The sequence below is a fragment of the Amblyraja radiata genome, chromosome 22 (genome assembly GCF_010909765.2).
Source record: "Amblyraja radiata isolate CabotCenter1 chromosome 22, sAmbRad1.1.pri, whole genome shotgun sequence".
Classification (NCBI taxonomy): domain Eukaryota; kingdom Metazoa; phylum Chordata; class Chondrichthyes; order Rajiformes; family Rajidae; genus Amblyraja; species Amblyraja radiata.
The window spans coordinates 5,065,147-5,086,462 of NC_045977.1; the positions used below are offsets into that span (position 1 = coordinate 5,065,147).

The 21,316-nt window shown below is 42.3% G+C and overlaps 1 protein-coding gene across 5 annotated transcripts in view; it reads left to right on the top strand.

Moving 5' to 3' along the window:
- The window catches only part of marf1 (meiosis regulator and mRNA stability factor 1), an 87,202-nt gene that overhangs the window by 35,238 nt on the left and 30,648 nt on the right, over positions 1-21,316 (top strand). For all 5 annotated transcript variants that reach the window (XM_033040279.1, XM_033040281.1, XM_033040282.1 and 2 more), the window contains 5 exons: positions 1,936-2,370; positions 16,221-16,375; positions 17,232-17,390; positions 17,558-17,741; positions 19,958-20,136. In XM_033040279.1, the coding sequence (XP_032896170.1) occupies positions 1,936-2,370; positions 16,221-16,375; positions 17,232-17,390; positions 17,558-17,741; positions 19,958-20,136 (1,112 nt within the window). The remainder of the gene's footprint in view (positions 1-1,935; positions 2,371-16,220; positions 16,376-17,231; positions 17,391-17,557; positions 17,742-19,957; positions 20,137-21,316) is intronic.

The following is a 21,316-nucleotide window of genomic DNA, read 5'->3' on the forward strand; positions in this document are numbered from 1 at the left end:
AGTGGTCATGGGGGATTTCAATATGCGCGTAGACTGGGAAAATCAGGTTGCTACTGGGTTCCAAGAGAATAAATTCTACAAATGCCTATGAGATGGCTTCTGAATGCAGCTTGTAGTCAAGCCCACTACAGAAAAGGCAATTGTGGATTTGGTGCTGCGTGATGAACCAGACTTAATTCAGGAGCTTAAGGTGAAGGAGTCCCTAGGAGGCAGTGATCATAATATGAAAAAATTCAATGTAGTTTGAGGGAGAAGCTGAAATTGGTATTACTGTTGGGTAAAGGTGGCTACAGAGGCGTGAGAGATGAATGGCAGTGGAGCAGCAACGGCTGGAGTTTCCAGGAAGACATGGGATCTTTTCATCCCAAAAGAGGGTGAAACATACCAAGGGGAGAATGAGTTCACCGTGGCAGGCAGGAAGTCAAATATGGGATAAAAGCAAAGGAGAAACAATAAAACATGGCAAAGATTAGCAGGAGGCCGGAGGATTGGGAAGCTTTTAAAAACCAACAGAAGGCAACTAAAAAATCAATAAGGGGAGAAAACATGAAATATGTAGGTACATAATTGGTAGGTTAGTCAATAATATAAAAGCAGATACCAAATGTTTTTACAGATATGCTAGGAATAAAAGAGAGGCAAGAGTGGACATTGGACCGCTGGAAAATGACGCTGTAATGTGGAACAAAGAAATGGCAGATTAACTTGCTGGAGTTTAGAAAGATGATGGGGATCTCAGTGAAACCTACAAGATAATGAAGGGCCTAGATAGTGGACATGGAAAGGTGTTTCCAGTAATGGGAGAGTATAGAACCAGAGTGTACCGCTGCTGGATACAAGGGTGCATCTTCAAAATGAAGATGAGGAATGTCTTCAGGCAGAGAGAGGATAGTGATTCTGTGGACTTCATTGCCACAGGTGGCTGTGGAGGCTGACACATTGGGTATTTGTAAGGCAAAGATTGATTGGTTCTTGATTAGGAAGGGCACCAAACGTTAACGGCGAGAAAGCAGGAGATGTGGTTGAGAGGAAAAAATAGATCAGCTGTGATTGCATGTTGGATGAGGTGAATGGTCTTATTCTACTGCTGTCTTATGGTCATATTAGATAATGACAACAGATTTTCTCTCAAAAGGACACTAATGAACCAGATGGGATTTTATAGCTGTCCAATAGTTCTTTGCGCGTTATTTTGGAAAATTCCAGATCATTAACTGAAATTAAATTTCACAGCTGCCATGGAGTTTGTTCCACTGGCCTACTAGTCCAGTAACTTAATGACTATGTCACCAGTGATACTCATATTTGTTTACAAGAACTCTGACTAGGCTTTTTCATACTGGAGTGAATAATCAAATTTTCCACAATTGAAGAAATAATAATACTGTTACCCTGAAATAAAAACTGAATCGTGGTACTACTCAGCAATATGTAAGCAACATCTTCACAGAAGGAAACAAATAATGTATCAGGTTGATAGTCTTGCGTCAAATGTCAGAACAGTTAAGGACCTGTCTCACTTACGTGATTTTTTCCAGCGACTTGTCATAGTCGCAGCAGGTTGCCGAAAATTTTCAGCATGTTGAAAATCCAGCGGCGACCAGAAAAAGGTACGACTCTTTGGGCAGCTACTCATGACCAAACAGGCGTCACCCTGCGACATGTGACCTGCATGGCCGTAAGTAGTCGCCGAAAGAGTTGTACCTTTTTCTGGTCGCCGCTGGATTTTCAACATTTTGAAAATTTCCGCCGACCTGCTGCGAATATGACGGGTGCCATCAAGTCTTCGAAAAAATTGTGTGAGTGGGACAGGCCCTCAAGAAATATACTGGTCTGACAAGGTAGATAAAAATAGTATATAAGAAAAGGGGAACAATAAAATGATAGAAGGCTTGTTTCCCTTTCTGCCCATTCACTTTCTTTTCTGTTCTGCAGCAATGCCATACTCTTCTGTATGCATACAATTTGCCGATTAACAGAGATAGCAAGCAAGTCGGCAACAGACTGCGTCGTTTATCTGATAATTGTGGTGGAAAAGTTTTAAGCATCACTGGCAGCAGTGCAATCCTTCGCTTTACAAGCCAGGAAAACGCTGAGCGTGCACAGAAGCGAATGGAGAATGAAGATGTATTTGGCAACAAGATCCTTGTATCATTTACACCGAAAAATAAAGATTTCTGTGAAAGCAAAACTAACTGCATAACAGTTGAAAAGACAAGATCCCCCAAAAAGGCGAATAAACTTACAAAACAATCTCAGCTGAATAAAGACCTTGATGAACAATCACATAATGGAAAAAACTCTGCTGCAAAGAACACAAGGACGTCCCAAGGATCAGCAGTTAAAAATGGAAAGGTCAGAAGCTTACAGGTAAATAGTTAACTTATTTTACCACTTACTATACATGGCACCACAAGCAGGTCAGTAAGATGAGTGTGTTTTATTTCTTTTTTTTTCAAATGGAGAAAGTATTAAAAATGTTTGAATAATACTGGTAGATAGAAGTAATGTATCTGCATTCAACATAACATGAACTTTCATTTTATTAGGTTCATATGGGGTATGATTATTAATCTGCCAAGGAATTTAAGGTTAAGAGTGGAGTAACATGACTCAAATATTATGCAGCTGACGCACAAGGTGTTAAATTCATACCTCCCATACTTATTGCAATGCAATAAATCTATTTAAAGTCTGCATTTATCCATCAGCAGTTAACAAAGAGGTCCTTGAACACAATTGTTATCTCAACATTGCCAAATAATTTCACTGCTCTCACTGACAGAATTGATTGCCATTTCATTGAAATACTGGAGAGCAATCACTATCCACCTGTCTTCAACCAACTGCTCGTTCACTTATCCAGTAGTAAGAGCCTCAACGCTGGCTACTTACAAAGCCTGCTCAAGCCAGAAGTTCAGCATTTCTTTCTGGAAAACCTGTGCTACATTGGTCATGGCCCTGTCTCACAGTGCAAGTCCACCCACGAGTGATCCCGAGTGAAAGAAAAAAATCAAACTCGTGGTTGTCTACGAGATTCCAAGTTTATGTTCACGAGTTTCAACGAGTGCCCACGTGTATGTCTAAGTTTGACGTTTACTTCTCTTTGAGCCAACAACTACCGACGTGTGGAAAAATCATCACATCTGTTAAAATGATGTCATGCAGTTTTTTTTTTTTTGCACTATAAAAATACCCAGCCTGAAGAACGATCTCAACCCGAAACATCACCTATTTCTTTTCTCCAGAGATGCTGCATGACCAGCTGAGTTAGTCCATCATTTTATGTTTGTCTTTGGTTTAAATTAGTACCTGCAATTCCTTCCTTCAAACTTTTAGAGCAGTTTGTTTCAAGAAACAATCCTTCCAAAAGCATTCAAAAGTCCATTTGAACTGCATTTGTTCAAGATCTGGCATCAAATCATTGAAAGGCATAGGCTGTTTTGTATCGGGAGGAACTGCAGATGCTGGTTTACACCAAAGATAGACACAAAATACTGGAGTAACTCAGCGGGACATGCAGCATTTCTGGAGAGAAGGAATGGGTGACGTTTCTGGTCGAGTCCCTTCTTCAAACTGAAAAAACGTTTCGATCATTCTCTCCAGAGATGCTGCCGGCTTGGCTGAGTTACCCCAGCTTTTTGTGTCTAGTAAGATTGTTTTATTCCCTTAATTTATCTCATCAAAACGTTGGTAAACTTCTAACAAAAAGATTAGGTAAATTGAACATTAACGTTATTTTTTCCCCTGACAGCAAGGTCCGTAGACAAGAGGGATAGCAGTGTGTGTCTCTACTCACCCAGTATGTCCGTCAGAACAGCCGTCCCACCTTCGCGACTTAAACCGTATAAAAAGCAGCGGCTCAAAACATTGCTGATTGGGCAGATCTGCACAGAAACCACCCCTTTCACACTCACCCCAGCCCTGGGAAACAGTTTTCAGAGCCCTACAGTCACCCCAGCCCGCCTGCGAACCTCTGAATGATAGACAAAGCTCAGATGTTCTCTTCAGCACAAAGTTACAAAGCACGCCGCTCTTCCTATTTATTGTCCCCCACGTTTCAGGTCCAGACCCTTCTTCACACTGCTGAAATTTCTGGGCCAATTTCCCCACTGTCCTTCATATTCTGGTGGCGGCGCGACTCTGTGTTGCAGCCTCTCTGTCTTTTTTTATTTTTTGTCTAGTTAAATGTAGTTGTTTGTGTTTTTTAATCGTGTTTTTAACTGTATATGTGGGGGGGAAGGGGGAAACTTTTTAAAATCTCTTCCCTGTACGGGAGACCTGACCTTTTCTTTGTCGGGTCTCCGTTGTCGTTGGGGCCTAGCACCGTGGAACGGCCTCCAGCCTGAACGACCTGGAGGCTCCAGTCACGGAGCCTGCGGAGCTGCGGACTTACCATCGTGGGGCTCGCCGGCATCGGAGCGTGGGGAGCGGTGGTGACTCGCTGTTGCAGCCCGACCACGTAGCTCGGAGGCTCCAGCTGCAGCCACAGGTCCGGTGGACTGTCGGGGTATCGGGAGCTCGCGGGTCCGGGTGGAGAGACCGCTTTCTGGAGCTCCTGCAACGTGACTTCTCCCGCCCGGGTTGGAACGACCCGGAGCGGGGCCGTACATCGCCCGGCGCAGCTTCATGGCCGTGGGACATTCCAGCGCCCGCCGGGGGCTCCAACTTTGTGACATTTAGACCGGGAGCGGGGCCATACATCGCCTGGCGCGGCCTAAAATGGCCGTGGGACTCACCATCGCCCGCCTGGGGCTTCGACATTGGGAGAGAAATGGAAAACAGGGGAGAGAAAAGACTTTGCCTTCCAACACAGTGAGTTCACTGTGATGGATGTTTTTGTAAATTGAATTGTGTGTATGTCTGTAGGAAATTGTCTTTGTTTGTATGGCTGTGGAAACGGAGTTTCGTTTGAGCCTCACTGAGGTTTAAATGACATGTAATAAATATTGTATTGTATATTCCCTATTTAGTTTTTAGTTTTACAGATGCAGTGCAGAAACAAGCCCTTCGGCCCACCGAATCCGCACCGACCAGCGATCCCCGCACATTGACATTTACACCAAGCCCATTAACCTACCTATGTCTTTGGAGCTTACACCATTTTCTTATTTGACCTATATGTTAAAACATTCACGGTGTAAATATCAGCTGGATATTTTAAATCACGTTCATTCATTTATCGGTATTTTTTGTCATTTTTTGTCCACTTTTTTTCCCCTACTGCGTAGCTGCATGAATTCTCGGGACTGTATTTGATGCTGGTGTATGTGAACTGTCTCCTCTTCCACCATCCCCACTCTCCAACCGGGCGCAGAGTTTAACTTTTGATATGTGTTTGCCGTCCGGTCGTGTGTTTAGTTAAGTGAAACATGTCATTATTCATATCGGGACGCCTTCTGCTTCGGGAGCTCTCCGTTAACGCCAAGCAGTTGAGGAGAATGACTCCAATATCACAGAGGCTGATGCATTTTAACGATGGGCCTTAGACAATGCTGATTAAAACCGACAGCTTCCACGCATAAACACAAAAAACAACATAAACACACTGATAGTACTCATGAGTTAATACGGTAAACTCACGAGTCACTACGGTAAACTCACGGGCTACTACGGTATTACAACGAGTTTAAAAGCTTCAAATATTTCCTTCAAGAGTAAATTTGACTCGTGGAAATCTTTCAACATGTTGAAAATTTTTCACGAGTTAACAAGTTTCCCGAGTACTTGCCGTTAGCGTAACGAGTCGCTAAGTTACGTCCACGCGCTCCGACGTTCCCGCTACGTTAATTCTACGAGTTTGATTTGTTTTTAACTCGGGATCACTCGTGGGTGGACTCGCACCGTGAGACAGGGGTTTGAGTTTGGCTAGTCCAAGAGATCAACTTTTCAGTTCTCACACATGTTGATGGTACATTAAAGACTCCCCACCATTTAAAAACAAAAAATTGCGTTGCTATTTGACAGGTAACATTAAACCTGAATTTTCTTATTATTAAAAATATGTGAATAAAAAAATTCCAATTTGAATTGTGCACATTTGACAAATACAGAAAAATGTTTAACATTGAAATCAGAATGCATTGAATGTTTCCAAACAATATTAAGTCCCATGCCCTATTTTGATCATGTCTTGCTGTCAAAAATGTAATTACATTCTTTTTAACAAGGTTTGACTACAGTAAACCCTCGTTTTTACGGACTTCTTTCCAGGCCAGGCTATCAACCCTACACAGCCTCTCCAGCCACTTCCAGGTCAGGCTACCAACGTTACCCCTGAACCGCACTGCCACCGCTGAAAAGCACTGCTACCTTGGCCTATTCCAGGCCAGGCTACCAATGCCACCCCCAGCCGCTTTCAGGCTGGGCTTCTGACGTCACCCACGCTCCGCTCTGCCACCGAGGCTGCTAACGGTACACCTGGCCATTTCCAGGCCCAGCTGCCAATGCCACCCTCAGCTGCACTGCCACCCCAGCCGATTCCAGGCCTGGCTGCCAATGCCAGCCCTGGCTGCTTCCAGGCTGAGCTGCCGACGCCATCCCGGCTGCTTCTCGGCCAGGCTGTCGACACACCCATATCGCCTCCAGGCCAGGCTCTTGTCGCCACCCCTGACTCACACCGCCTTCCTGGCCACTTCCAAGTCGGGTCTGCTGCTGCCACTGCGTCCCTTATCTGCACACCTGACGCCCGTGGGTGGTGACCATAGACTCCGCTGAAACCTTGACTATTCCCCGGCTGCTAACCTGGATTCTAGGCCCAGTTCCAGTACAAGAGTCTGAAGAAGGGTCCCGACCTGAAATATAACTTTATCCTTGTTTTCCAGAAATGCTCCCTGATCTCACTCCAGCACTGTGTGCTTTTGTGTATTAACCAGGATCCGTAGTTCCTTGTTTCTACGACAATGATCATCCCGTACTCGGTTATAGCGGACAATCAGCAATAACGAACACCATTCCCCCTCTCCCTTTTTATGGTTCGGTATACCGAAACTTTAATGTACAGAGCGTTTTCAGCAGACAACTCGATAAAGAATGCAGTTCTGGTCGCCCCATTACAGGAAGGAAGTGGAGAATTTGGAAAGGGTTCAGAGGAGATTCACAAGAATGATGCCTGGAATATGGGGAATTAGCTACAGTGTGGTTGGACAGACTTGGATTACTTTCTCTGGAATGCCAGAGGTAGTGAAAAGACCTGACAGAAGTATATAAAATGATGAATGGCATAGATGGGCTGGACCAACTGGCTGGAGTTTTTGTAGACATCGTCAACCTCACATTGCTATGGTCTGAGGTTCCCACCTGCTTTAAAGGGGCATCAATAATACCAGTGCCCAAAAAGAGCAAGGGGACATGCCTCAATGACAACTGGCCAGTGGTACTAACGTCCATGATGATGAAGTCTTTTGAGAATGTGGTTAAGGTGCATATGAACTCCTTCCTCAACAAGAACCTAGACCCATTACAATTTTCCTACCAGCACCACAGGTCAATGGAGAATACGATCTCACTGGCTCTTCACCCAGCACTGGAGTACTATAAATACGCATACATTAGGTTGTTGCTCATAGACTCCACCTTGCATTCAACACATCATTCCCTCCACACTAGTTACAAGCTCGAGGAACTGGGTCTCAGAACACAATCAGCATGATTTTTTTAGTTTAGAGATACAACATGGAAACAGGCCACCAAGTCTGCGCTGACCAACAATCCCCGCACATTAACACTATCCTATACACACTAGGGACAATTTACACATACACCAAGCCAATTAACCTACATATGTACATCTTTGTGGAGTGTGGAAGGAAACCGAAGATCTCTGGTAAAACCTTCGAGGAGATCATAGAAACTCCGTTCAGACAGCATCCTGGATCAAACCCGGGTCTCCGGCTCTGAAAGCGCTATAAGGCAGCAACTCTACCGCTGCGGCACCGTGCCGCCCGTATTGGTGACAACACTTCCTGCTCAGCACCTCAAGACAGTGTGTTCAGCCTCCTACTCTACTCACTGTATACCCATAACTGTGTAGCGGGACAGTTCCAACTCCATGTTCAAATTTGCCGGTACCACCGTTGTAAGATGGAGGATGGTGAGTCCGAATGGAGGGAGGGAGATCAATCGACGAAACAAATGATAAAATGATACCAGAATAACAACTTTGCTCTCAATGTCAGTAAAGCCAATGAACTGGTGACTTTAGAAGAGCAAGGCTAAAGGATCCACAAACCTGTCTTCATTGATGGGATAGTGTGGAGAGAGTCAAAACTTCAAATCACTTGGTTTGCATATCTCTGAAGATATGGACCCAGCACATCGATGCAATCATAAAGAAGGTCCATCAATGCCTACTTTCTAAGCAAATTGAGGAGATTCGGTATGTTAATGAAATCTTTCCAACTTCTATAGGTGCATGGTAGAGAGCATATTGATATCATGCCAATATTGATATCATGGCCTGGTTCAGCAACTCAAATGCCAAGGAACGAACAAAATTACAAAAATTGGTGTACACCCGTCCATCATGGGTGCTGACCTCCCCACTGATGAAGGGGTCTGCAGGAGTCACTGCCTCAAAAAGGCAGCCAACATCATCAGGGAAGACACCAAATGCTGGCGTAACTCAGCGAGACAGGCAGCATCTCTGGAGAGAAGGAATGGGTGACGTTTTAAGGTCGAGACCCTTCAGACTAATGTCAGGGGAGTGGGTGGGACAGAGATGGAATGTAGTCCGAGACAGTAAGACTGGTGGGAGAACTTGGGAGAGGATGGAGAGAGAGGGAAAGCAAGGGCTATTTGAAGTTAGAGAAGTCAATGTTCATACTACCCAAGCATACTGTGTAAGCTACCAAAGTGAAATATGATGTGCTGTTCCTCCAATTTGTACTGGGCCTCACTCTAACAATGGAGAATGCCCAGGATGGAAAGGTCAGATTGGGAATGGGAGGGGGAGTTAAAGTGCTGAACAACCGGGAGATCAGGTAGGTTAAGGCGAACTGAGCTGATGTGTTCAGCGAAACGATCGCTGAGCCTGCGCTTGGTCTCGCCGATGTACAGATGTTGACACCTGGAACAGCGGACTGTAGATGAGATTGGAGGATGTGCAAGTGAACCTCTGCCTCAGATGAAAAGACTGTTGGGGTCCTTGGATGGAGTCTAGGGGGGAGGTAAAGGGACAGGTGTTGCATCTCCTGCGGTTGCAGGGGAATGTACCAGGGGAGGGGGTTGGAGGTGGCGAAAGTGTTGGAGGATTATATGCTGTATGCAACGGCTGATGGGGTGGAAGGTGTGGACAAGGGGGACTGTCCTTGTTGTGAATGGGGGGAGGGGGAGCAAGTGGAGCTGTGGGATATCGAGGAGACCCTCATCTATAATGGACGAGGGGAACCCCCGTTTCCTAAAGAATGAGGACATCTCCGATAATCTAGTATGGAAAATCTCATCCTGGGTGCAGATGCAGCATAGACGGAAGAATTGGGGACCATGCTGGTCATGCTCGCAGTTCACTCCGGAGAAAGGGTATAGAAGCCTGAAAACTAATGTCAAGGAGCAACTTCTTCCTAACATCCATGACGCTATTAAACACATACAGCCTCCAAATAAACTCAACTGCATAGATTTGGAGGGCATCATTTTTACCGATTCGGTCCTTGCATTGTTTGTTTAATGTGGTGTTTGTGGATTACTATGTTGTGCTGCTGCAAGTACGAATTTCATTGTTCCATTTTGGGACATACAGTGCTCTCCATAATGTTTATTTGCCTCTGTACTCCGCAATTTGAGATTTGTAATTTAAAAAAATCACATACTTAAATGGCGGATGTGCAGGAGTGGGCGCCGTCTGTGTATGGCAGCCTGCCCGCAGTCCGCCTCTTCACCTTTTTTTATTTTAAGTCCTGTTAAAAAATGTTAGTTAGTTAGTTGGAGGTCTTTTTTGTGGGGGGTGGGGAAGGGGGAAGCTTTAATTCTTAGTCCCCTACCTGGTCGGAGAGGCAGCATCCCTCCAAGCTGCTTCTTCGCCCCGTCCTCGCGGCCTACCATCGAGAATGGAGCGGCGTTTCCTGTCGGGACCGGCCGGGACTACAGCTTCGGCGGCGGTGCAGCGCTGGGATACCAACAGGGAGCGGGCGATGCCTTACCGTGTCGCCGTGCGGTAAGCTCCGGAACACTGTGGCCGCCGACTCCCAACATCGCGGAGCTGTGGCTGCGGGCAGTGCTGGATTTGGAGCGGAGCCTGGGATCGAGTTGCCGGGGTCGGAGCTCCAACCGGCGCGGCCTGAGGGCTACAAGTGCCCCGGTCTCCGGGGAGGAGGCAGCCGTTCCAGACGTTCCAAGCTGCTTGAGGAATGTTTCACCCAACGCCGGATGTTCCATCTTCACGGCAAGAGTGCCCTGAAAATCATCGGACTGGCTGCAAGGCCACAAATGGGCCCCGACCTCGGGTGTTTCAGAGGAAGAGGACTTAACTTTCTGGTGCCTTTCCCCACAGTGGAAATTTTTTATTATGCTGTGGGGGGACGTTTGTGTTGAATGTGTTGTGTCCATTTTCTTTATTTTTTAACCTTTTTCTATGGTCTGTATGGAAACTTATTATCTATTTTATGTAAAGCACTTTGGTGTCAATGCGAGTTGACTTAAAACGTGCTATATAAATAAAACTTACTTACATGTGGTTACAGTGCACATTGTCAGATTTTAATAAAGGGTAATTTTTACATTTTGGTTTCACCATGTAGAAATTACAGCAGTGTTTATACATAGCCCCCCCCCCCCCCCCATTTTAGGGCACCATAATGTTTGGGACACATGGCTTCACAGGCGTTTGTAATTGCTCGGGTGTGTTTAATTGTCTCAATGTAGGAATAAGAGAGCTCTCTGCACCTAGTCTTTCCTCCAGTCTTTCCATCACCTTTGGAAACTTTTATTGCTGTTTATCAACATGAGGACCAAAGTTGTGCCAATGAAAGTTTAAAAAGCCATTATGAAACTGAGAAACAAAAATAAAACTGTTGGAGACATCAGCCAAACCTTAGGCTTGCTAAAATCAACTGTTTGGAACCATTGAGAAGAAAGCGAGCACTGGTGACTTTATTAATCACAACTATGTATAAACACTGCTGTAATTTCAACATGGTGAAACCAAAATGTTTGAAAATGGCCTTAATGAAAATCTGACAATGTGCACTTTAACCACATGTGATTTATTTCTATTACAAAACTCAAATTGTGGAGTACAGAGGCAAATAAATAAATGACGGGTCTTTGTCCCAAACATGATGGAGACGCACCAAAGCCCGCTCATGTCAGATTCAGATTCAGATTCAACTTTAATTGTCATTGTCAGTGTACAGTACAGAGACAACGAAATGCAGTTAGCAGCTCCCTGGAAGAGCGACATAGAATATGATTTCAATAAATAAATCTATTTACATGCATGCAGTCATAGTGTTTTTCCTGTGGGAGGAGTGGGGGGGGGTGATTGGCAGTCACCGAGGTACATTGTTGAGTAGTGTGACAGCCGCAGGGAAGAAGCTGTTCCTGGACCTGCTGGTCCGGCAACGGAGAGACCTGTAGCGCCTCCCGGATGGTAGGAGGGTAAACAGTCCATGGTTGGGGCGAGAGCAGTCCTTGGCGATGCTGAGCGCCCTTCGCAGACAACGCTTGCTTTGGACAGACTCAATGGAGGGGAGCGAGGAACCGGTGATGCTTTGGGCACTTTTCACCACCCTCTGCAGTGCTTTCCGGTCGGAGACAGAGCAGTTGCCATACCATACTGTGATACAGTTGGTAAGGATGCTCTTGATGGTGCAGCGGTAGACGTTCACCAGAATCTGAGGAGACAGATGGACCTTCTTCAGTCTCCTCAGGAAGAAGAGACGCTGGTGAGCATTCTTGACCAGAGTTGAGGTATTGTGGGTCCAAGAGAGGTCATCGGAGATGTTGACCCCCAGGAACCTGAAGCTGGAAACACGTTCCACCTCCGTCCCGTTGATGTGGATGGGGGTGTGCATGCCGCCCCGAGACTTCCTGAAGTCTACAATGAGCTCCTTGGTCTTCTTGGAGTTAAGGGCCAGGTTGTTGTCAGCGCACAATGCTGCTAGGAGCTGGACCTCCTCCCTGTAGTCCGACTCATCGTTGTTGCTGATGAGGCCAATCACCGTTGTATCATCTGCATACTTGATGATGGTGTTAGTACCATGTACAGGTGTGCAGTCGTAGGTGAAGAGGGAGTAGAGGAGGGGGCTCAGCACACAGCCCTGTGGAACGCCGGTGTTCAGGGTGAGGGTTGAAGAGGTGTGCTTGTCTAACCTAACAGACAGGGGTCTGTTGGTTAGAAAGTCCAGTATCCAGTTGCAGAGGGAGGGGTCGATGCCCAGGTTACCGAGTTTGGTGATCAGTTTAGAGGGTATAATGGTGTTGAATGCTGAGCTGTAATTGATGATCAACATTCTTACGTAAGTGTCTCTGTTGTCGAGGTGGGAGAGGGCGGAGTGAAGTGCCGTTGAGATGGCATCCTCCGTACTCCTGTTCTTGCGGCAGGCAAACTGATAGGGATCCAATGTGGGGGGTACTGTCTACAAGGAGACTCATGGCATCATCCCCAGTAACATATCTCACCTCATTCAATCCAATACCCAGACAGTCCTCAGGTCACTTTATTTATACTAGAATTAAAGCTGACAAAAGTATCGATCTGCAGTCACTATATCCATGGACTATCCCAGAGTGGAACCTCCTTCCTGACACCACCAGGTGTGCACCAACCTTATCACTGTTCAAGTCACAGGTCGACAACTTGGACACAGATCATCTCACCAAACTTGCCCACGTAAAAATCTAAATAACCCTTTTGCAACCAGTGCCCATGCGAGCGCAACCTGCACGAGATAGCCCAGCTATTGGTGGTTGTGCAGTAAACAAGCAGAAGCAGAAGCACAACAGTAAAACACACTTGACATTTGAGATAGGAAAGACACCCAGAACTTTTTTCCCAGGAAAGAAAAATCAAACACTAGGGCATAGCTTTAAAGAGAGAGGCAAAGATTAAAGGAGATGTGCAGAGCAATTTTTTTAAATATACACAGAATGTTGAGTGCCTGGAACATGCTGCCAGGGGGGGGGGGGGTGTGATCAGCAAATGGTTGAACAAAGGTCAAGATGTCAGAGACAAGGATTAAAGAGTAGAAGGATTGTAGGGGAGAGGTGCATGCTCAAACATTCATCGTCCCTACCCACACCCGTCCACGGGTGACTTTTTGCTAAATGTTGCTTAGAGCAAAGCCAATTGTCGGTCAATAATCTACGAGTGCTAAATATCCTGACAAAACCTGTTGCCGCTAGAACGTTCCCGTTACAAAAACTAAAAGATGCTTCACTGCTTGTAGCATCTTGAAGGACCAGTGAGCCAAAGCTCAATACCTCAGTAGGCAGTTATATCAGTTGTCTTTTGCTGTGAAAAGACAGACATTTTCCAGTTACTTTCACATTAACTGGCAGTCAGCAGGTTGTGTTTTGAAGAAGAGAAATGGCAGTAGTTACTGCCAAGATCAGCCAATCCAGCCAATAAAGGCCCAGAGTGTAAAGCACAGAAAACCATTAATGTTCACGAGCATGTGAGGCATACATTTATATAAACTTGAAATGGAAATATATATATATCCACACTCAAATCTCAACCAGGAGACATGCCTTCCTTAAACGACATCACACCCATCACTGCCTCATGGTCGTGCAGATAAATCCTTTGATTGTCTGCTCCTTAACAATATAATTTAATGCCAAATTACCTCGTTATCCAATTCCTGTCTGAAAGGTTATTGGCCAAGTCACAGTGCTATTAGTGCTTTTGTTGAAAGGCATTTATTTTTAAATCCACTCATTTTGGGTCTTTATAATCATTAAACATTGATGAAAGAATGCACATTACATATCCTATTCTAGCATATAGGAAATGCATTGTTTCAAATAAATTATTTGTATTGACAATTTAATTCCTGGGCTGTAAATTATATTTGACCAAAAACATTATCAATTTTTATAATTCCTTATTGGAATCCATCACATGCATGAATTTGCACGAGGGCATGGTGATGTTGACTTGTAATGACCCCCTTCCTCTAGACAAAGAATTAGTTTGTTTGACAAATTATGAGAATTACCTGTCGCTCAGAAGCTTCCCAGCAACATTTCCTGAGCTTAATCAAGTGTACTGATGAAACGCACCCTGAAAACATTCATGGAGTCATACAGCACGGAACAGGCCCTTTGGCCCAACTTGCCCATGCGACCAAGATACCCCATCTACACTAATCCACCCCCGCCTGTGTTTGAACCATATCCTTCTAAGCAAACCTTTCGTAGCCGGAACAGCCCCAATCTAGGTGTTGCTGGTTTTGAAAGATGTTTAAGGTCATTAACTAGTTTTTAAATGTGTAATATCCAGGATATCTTAAAATATTCAATGTTTTAAAACAGTTAGCTAATATATATAAAACATCTTGACACTAGTAACATTAAATTTAAAAACACATCTTGCCATTTGATTTATATCCATCAGTTCAGTTTTTAAATGAGATATGAAAAGAATCCAAGAAGCCCAATCCTGTGGCATTCTACACAGGTGTTCTCTTGAAATAAAAACTTAATTTGTGGAAGACTGGGACTCGTGCTGAATTGTTTTTTTTTTTTAATTAAGATGGAACGAATGGTGTATATAATATCTGTTTTCTGAAAAGCAGGATGTCTTTGTCCTTATCTGAACTGTGAAAGTTACTGATTGAGACATTTTTTTATTCAGGCGAATTTCCCTGATTTTTTAAAAACCTGTTTTTTTCTTAAAAGTCCAGAAAGTTCAACATCAAGCTAATTTAAATGGAGTGAAAATACACTAAAACAATAGTCTAATTTGGGGGGGAGAGACATTGTTAGCCAGACAGTATCTGGAAGGAACATAGTTTGGCAAAATGTACAGATTTAGTTACTGTACAGTTTTGTCATGACTCGTGTATGTTTTGAAATACAGAGTTGCAAGATATAACCAAACATAGACTTACCTAGATGAAATAAATAAGACAGTTCCCAATGAGGTAATTAATTCTGCATTTGTAATTCACGTGACTAATTAGGTAATCATAGATTTAAGTGCTACAGGTGTGCTGCTTAAAGTGGTAGAAACAAGCAATTTTCTCTCCTCACCCCTCCACCCAAAAGTAAAATGATGAGAAACCATTTTCTCACCTAGCCTTTGGAGCTAAGTTGCTGATATGGCAGTTGTTTGCCCTATAGTATGGAAGTTTAAGGTCCATTGTAGTGCTTAGACTATATTCTTAACACTTCAATTGGAATCTTCTAGTCCTCTGGTAGACTGACCAATATCCCATGTGATGAGGGATTCTGGTTAAACAGCTTCACTGCAAGTGAAAGTTGAATTTTATCAGTGTTTCTACTGGTTTACAAAAGCCTTTCCGGTTTCAGTGAACACAATTTAAATCATTTTAAAAAGATTACCTTTTAATGTCTCATTATCATAATCCATCTTGAAATAATTAGAACTTGAAATGGTAAGTACAATATTCTCTACTGGTGAGTTAATACAATATGAAGTAATAAAAATGTCAAAACAATTCATAATCTCTGCTTGCATTTCTTTATAAATATATTTATATCCAGTGGTCTTTTAAATGTTTTATCTTTTAGCTTAATAGCAATGTGGACTAAATGATCATATACACTGAGGTTGTTGAACTCTGAAAACAATGTAGTTTACATACTTTTTCAAACTGAATATAGTTATGTCTTGAAACTAATTTGTGAGAAATGAAAGCAAGTATCTTTAGAATAAGTGACAGGTGTGTAAGTCTTTGAGTAGTATAAGTGAGTTTGATGCTTGTGATAGTATTAAACAATTTGTTGGAATGTTCGAGGAAAACAACGTGGTTGTCTTCATTTCTAAATTTATGTAATTTAGGTCTATAAAACTCCTACTTCTGTTGTTGTTGTCAAACTTAGCTTTGACGCAACATCTTTTTCAAATATGTGGACTCTTGTCCCTCCCAATTATGAAAGGGTTAACAATGCTTAACCTCGTTTAAGTTTTTTCATGTTCAAAACATAAAACCTTTTCCTTGATTTAAAAAAAAAAAAACCCTACTGATATAGACATTGAAATCACTTTAGACACAGTTGCATATATTTTAACCGTTAATTATTTATTTTACAAGGAGCTCTGTGGTATGGAATCCAAAACCAAACCAAGTGCACCAGCACCTCAGATCAAAAAGCAAGGAACTGAATCTCCACCAATAATCCACTCTGTGGGTTCTGCAGCTACTCCTAAAAAGACAGGAAATGGAAATTCTTTCAATGGAAACGTTAAGTGAGTTTGTATTTAACATGTACTCTGGTTGATGAGTAATTGTCCTAAACTTTGTACTTTGTTTTCTACCCCTTCCATCTATCCCTGTTCATAACATTTTCCGATTATGATTAGAAGTCATGAAAGATTGTTTCTGCCTTCACATATTTCATGTGAAATGTAAGGCACTGCAGATGTTTGTTTGCAAAATAAGACGGAGTGCTGAAGTAACTCAGTGGATCAAGCAGCATCCAGGATGCTAACCATTTTAACTACTCTAATCATTTCTATATTGATCTTTCTGCCCTGGTCCGCCTCCATTGCCAGAGAGAAACAAACTGGAGGAACAAAATCTTATTCCACTCGGGTAGCTAACAACCCAATGGTATGAACATTGAATTCTCTAATTTTGGGTAACTTCTAACCACCTTCTACCTACATTATTTCTCCAGCTCCAGCTTTACAATTTGCAACTCAATCCTTTTGTCTCACACTTGCTGTCTTTTCGTTTCTAGCCTCTGTCCAAACATAACATATTAAAACCTCTCTCACCTAAGTCAACCTATTATCTGCCAACATTTGTCCTGTCTCTCCGCTCTGCCAGATTTCCTTCTCCTCCACAACCAATCTGAAGAAGTATCCCGACCCAAAACGGCGCAGATCCATGTTCTCCAGAGATGCTGTTGGACTCTCAGTTACTCAAGCATTCCTTTTCCACACATTTTCCACAGCATGTTAATTTTACCTTTTCTTCTTGTGCCGCTGTAATATAGAAATATTCGGAATCTTCTCATGTTGACAAATGTTTCATATTATAGGCAGTTGTAAGAAACTGCCAAAGAAGAATAAGCACATTATTCAATGTTTTCTTAAATAGGCAAGAAACTCCAACTTCTTCAAATCCATTGGAGTGTCCAACAGACAGAAGTGAGAAAAAAGTTGACTTCCGTATCAGTTCCCCTTCTGCTTTTTCTAAGTTGACAATTTCAAGGCATAATACACCACCTATTATGTGCCATGGTTCCTGGTCTGCAAGGTAACTTTCAATTTTACCCATCCTTTAAAAGAGATAAATATTTGAAATTAATGGGTTATAATAAATGGGAATATTACTGCATTTACAAAGTTTTGGTGTTTAGTTTGGTAAATCTTTAGTGGTACTTTTTTTCTAAATGTGACAATGTTTGACTTTTGATATCCTAGGAGTCTATCTCCAAGCCTCTCAAACCGTTCCTCGCCTTTGAGCACAACTCAAAACCATTATCCTGATGCCCAGACTGACCCATTTGCAAATGGAGCAGATGTGCAGGTCAGCAACTTGGATTACAGAATGTCCAGAAAGGAACTACATCAAATATTGCATGATATTTTCTTCAGGCATGGCAAGGTAACTGACATAATGCTTGAATGTAGAAACATGCTAGACAATGAATATTGTTTTGCAGCTAGGATAGCAGAGATGTAATGAATAGTTTATCGTAGGTGTGAAACCTTTGTCACGTTCATTTTCGTATTTCCTCCCTTTTCTTAATGAATTAGGAATCTGGTAGAAGTATACACTTCTCTCTTGGCTGTGAGCTGTACTAAGTTTAATAATGAGAAAATCTCAATCTTCATACCTTTTAAGCTATGAAAGAATGTTTGTTATTTTTCAGAATTTGCATTGTGCTTTATTCTTATTTGAAATGTTTGTTTAAATCTGATTCTATATTGTTGGTACACTATATAATGCTCTTGCTCTGCATTAATTAATTGGTTTTGGTACTTCAATAGTGATCCAAAAATTGGCTCGTTAGCTCAATCCTCGATTTTTTAAAATATACTTGCATTTGATCTCTGAACAATTTCAGATTTAGACTTTAAATATTTTCTGCAGTGTGACATAGTTCAACAAAAAATTGTTTATTCTGTTTGATAAAAATACATCTATTGATGCTCCTGAACACATCATCAGTGATGTAACCTGGGGCCATTGGGTGTTTCAGGTCTTTCAACATCAGACGCCCTCACCCAGGCGACCCAGCCGTGGTTGATCAGACCACGACTTGTGTTGATTTAATAGATTTGCCTCTGAATAAATTTAATGGGTACACTGATGGTGTAAAGTTGTTACCAGCTAATCATCCAAAGGGCCAATGTGGAATTATTAAATTCAGTAAATCTAACTTAAAAACAAGTCAGTAATATTGATCACAAGGTTTTCTAGTTTCCTTATGCCCTTCAAGAGGAGGAAATCTACCTTTCCTACCTGGTCTACTCTATCTGTGACTCGAGTAACTGCTGAAATAGTGTATGAAGCTGCTCAGTATATTGTAAACACAGTGTTAAAGACTAAAATCAATCTAGCCAGAAATCCCAATTGATGATCCCCTTTGCTTTATTCCTGAGATCCACACAGTCGCTCATCAGCCAATATCATTTGCAGCATGATCACAAAAATATGACAAAACTAATCCGTTTAATCGCCATCTTATCGGTTTATGATCAATTATCAACAAAGTGACGGAAGGTGGTACTTAGTCACATCTGATGTTCCATTAGGGTTTGCTCTGGCTCATTGGCTCCAATCCCCATTAACATACTTGGTACAAATAAAGATCTGAATCCCAGAGGTGACGTGCAAGTGACTGCCCTTGACAACAGGGCAGCATTTGACAAAGTGGCGTCAAGGAGTTGTGGTTAAAATTTAAATCAATGTGCTTCAAGGGGGAAAACTCCAATGGTAGGATTTGTACATTGCTCCAAGGATGAAGTTTGTGATAGCTGGAGGATATTATCCAACCTCCAAGGACATCACTGCAAGAGTTCCTTGTGGCATTTTCCCAGGCCTAACCATTTTCAACTGTTCAATCAATGACATTCTTTCCATCATAAGGTCATGGGTGGGGATGTCTGCTGCTAACTGCAATGTTCAATTCTATTCACAATTATGTAAATGTGACGAGTGACATTTGTACCACAGAAGTACCAGGTAATGAGCCTTAATCAATCAATGAAAGAATATGATTGTCTACATTTGACGACAAATGACATTACAGTAACTGTGTACTCCACCATTAATAACCTTGGCATCACCATTGACCAGCCAGGTAAAATCTTCGGTATCTGAACATCAGAATAACATCCCAAAGCCTTTCCACGATCTGTAAGGCACAAGTCAAGAACATTTATTTTTTTAATCTGTCCATTTGCCTGGATGATTGTAGCTCTGGCACTGATTAATTATCTTGACATATCCAGCACAACACACCTGCCTTATTGATACCCTATCCTCCAGTATATACCATTTGCACTGTATTTACTTGCCGAGACTAAATCAACAATATCACCCACTCCCCATCATCGCAAAGGAGAAAGGTTTCAGGCATTTGCAACTGCCACGTGCCAGCCTCCCTCCAAGTGGCAGAGCGTTCTGACTTGGATTCCTTTTTGTAATTCCTTTATCCGGCATCATCCAATGGAAGATGGTGATACTTGTAAAGTTTTTACAATGTTACTTTATAAAACCTGAAATTTACGTTTTTACATTTTATCCGAGTAATATTTGTATTTTTAGAAATAAGATGAACATTTATTTTCTCATCTTAACTATTGGATATATAGGTGAAGAATGTGGAACTAAGTCCTCACACTGACTATCAATTGAAGGCAACAGTTCAGATGGAGAGTCTCCAGGAAGCGATTTCAGCTGTCAATAGTTTACACAGATACCGAATAGGATGCAAGAGAATCCAAGTATCATTAGCCACTGGAAATGTCAATAAATCTTTGGCTTTACTTAGGTAAAATTGTTTCTGCCTCTACTGTATGTAAAATCACTTGATTTTGCGAATAACTATTGAAAGAACACAGTGTTGGAGTAACTCAGCAGATGAAGCAGCATCTCTAGAGAACATGGAAGGGTGATGTTTCAGGTTGGGATCTTTCATCAGTAGAAGGGATTTAACCCAAAACCCATCTATGCATGTTCTCCAGCGATGCTGTATGACTCCACTGAGTTGGTCTTATTTCAGAAGTATTGCTGATGGGTTGAGAATGGAAGCAGGAATTTAGCACCCCTGCTGCAGGGATTTCTCTTACCATATTTGTATTGAAGCAATGATGATCTGCACCTACTACCCCTTTATACTCTCTATTTCAAAGCTAAACTGATGAATAGCTCAGAAGTATTTGCTTATTGATTTTGAACATGTTGCCTAAATTGATTTGTTGAAAATCTTAGATAACTATAAAGGTCTTTCATAAAATTAATAGTTGCATTAGTTTATTTGTTTTTGAGAACAATTATAAGCAAAAATCGTAATGGTACATAATTGCTTATTTGATCTGACAAAGGGTGCATTCTTTATTCCCGCCAAATTATTGTGTCGTGTTTGATCAGTGGAAGAAATCCAATTCAACAGCATGGCTGCACTGGCATGTTTTTGCCAACTGGTTTTAAGAATTATTTCCTTTTCATTTTAACTACAAAGTAACTTAACCGCAAAAGTTGTAACTCTTTCAAATGAAAAGCCTGTTATACCAATTATGATCAAACAAGTATCTTAAAACTCAATGTACAGTAGATGTTTACATAAACTTCATGCAGGCTTTTTAACAAGGTTAGGCATGGTAGATGGTCCAGAAGTGTAGAGCAAGGCATCTGAGGGACTTTGGTAAACTGGATCCAAAATTGGCTTGGTGACATGTATGGAGGGTGTTTTTTCGGATTGAGCACTGGTGCTGGGATCTTTGTAATAATGACTTTGATGGGAATACAGTTTGTCTGATTAGTAAGTTTGTAAATGACATGAAAACTGGTGGAGTCGTAGATAATCAAGAAGATTGTCTAAGGGACAGTGGGACGTAAATCAACTGGAAGGTTGGGTGAAATGGCGGGAAATACAATTTAACCCAGATGAGCGTAAAATGGTGGCGTTTCAGAGCAGAAAATCTGGTTAAGATATAGAGTAAATGGTAGGA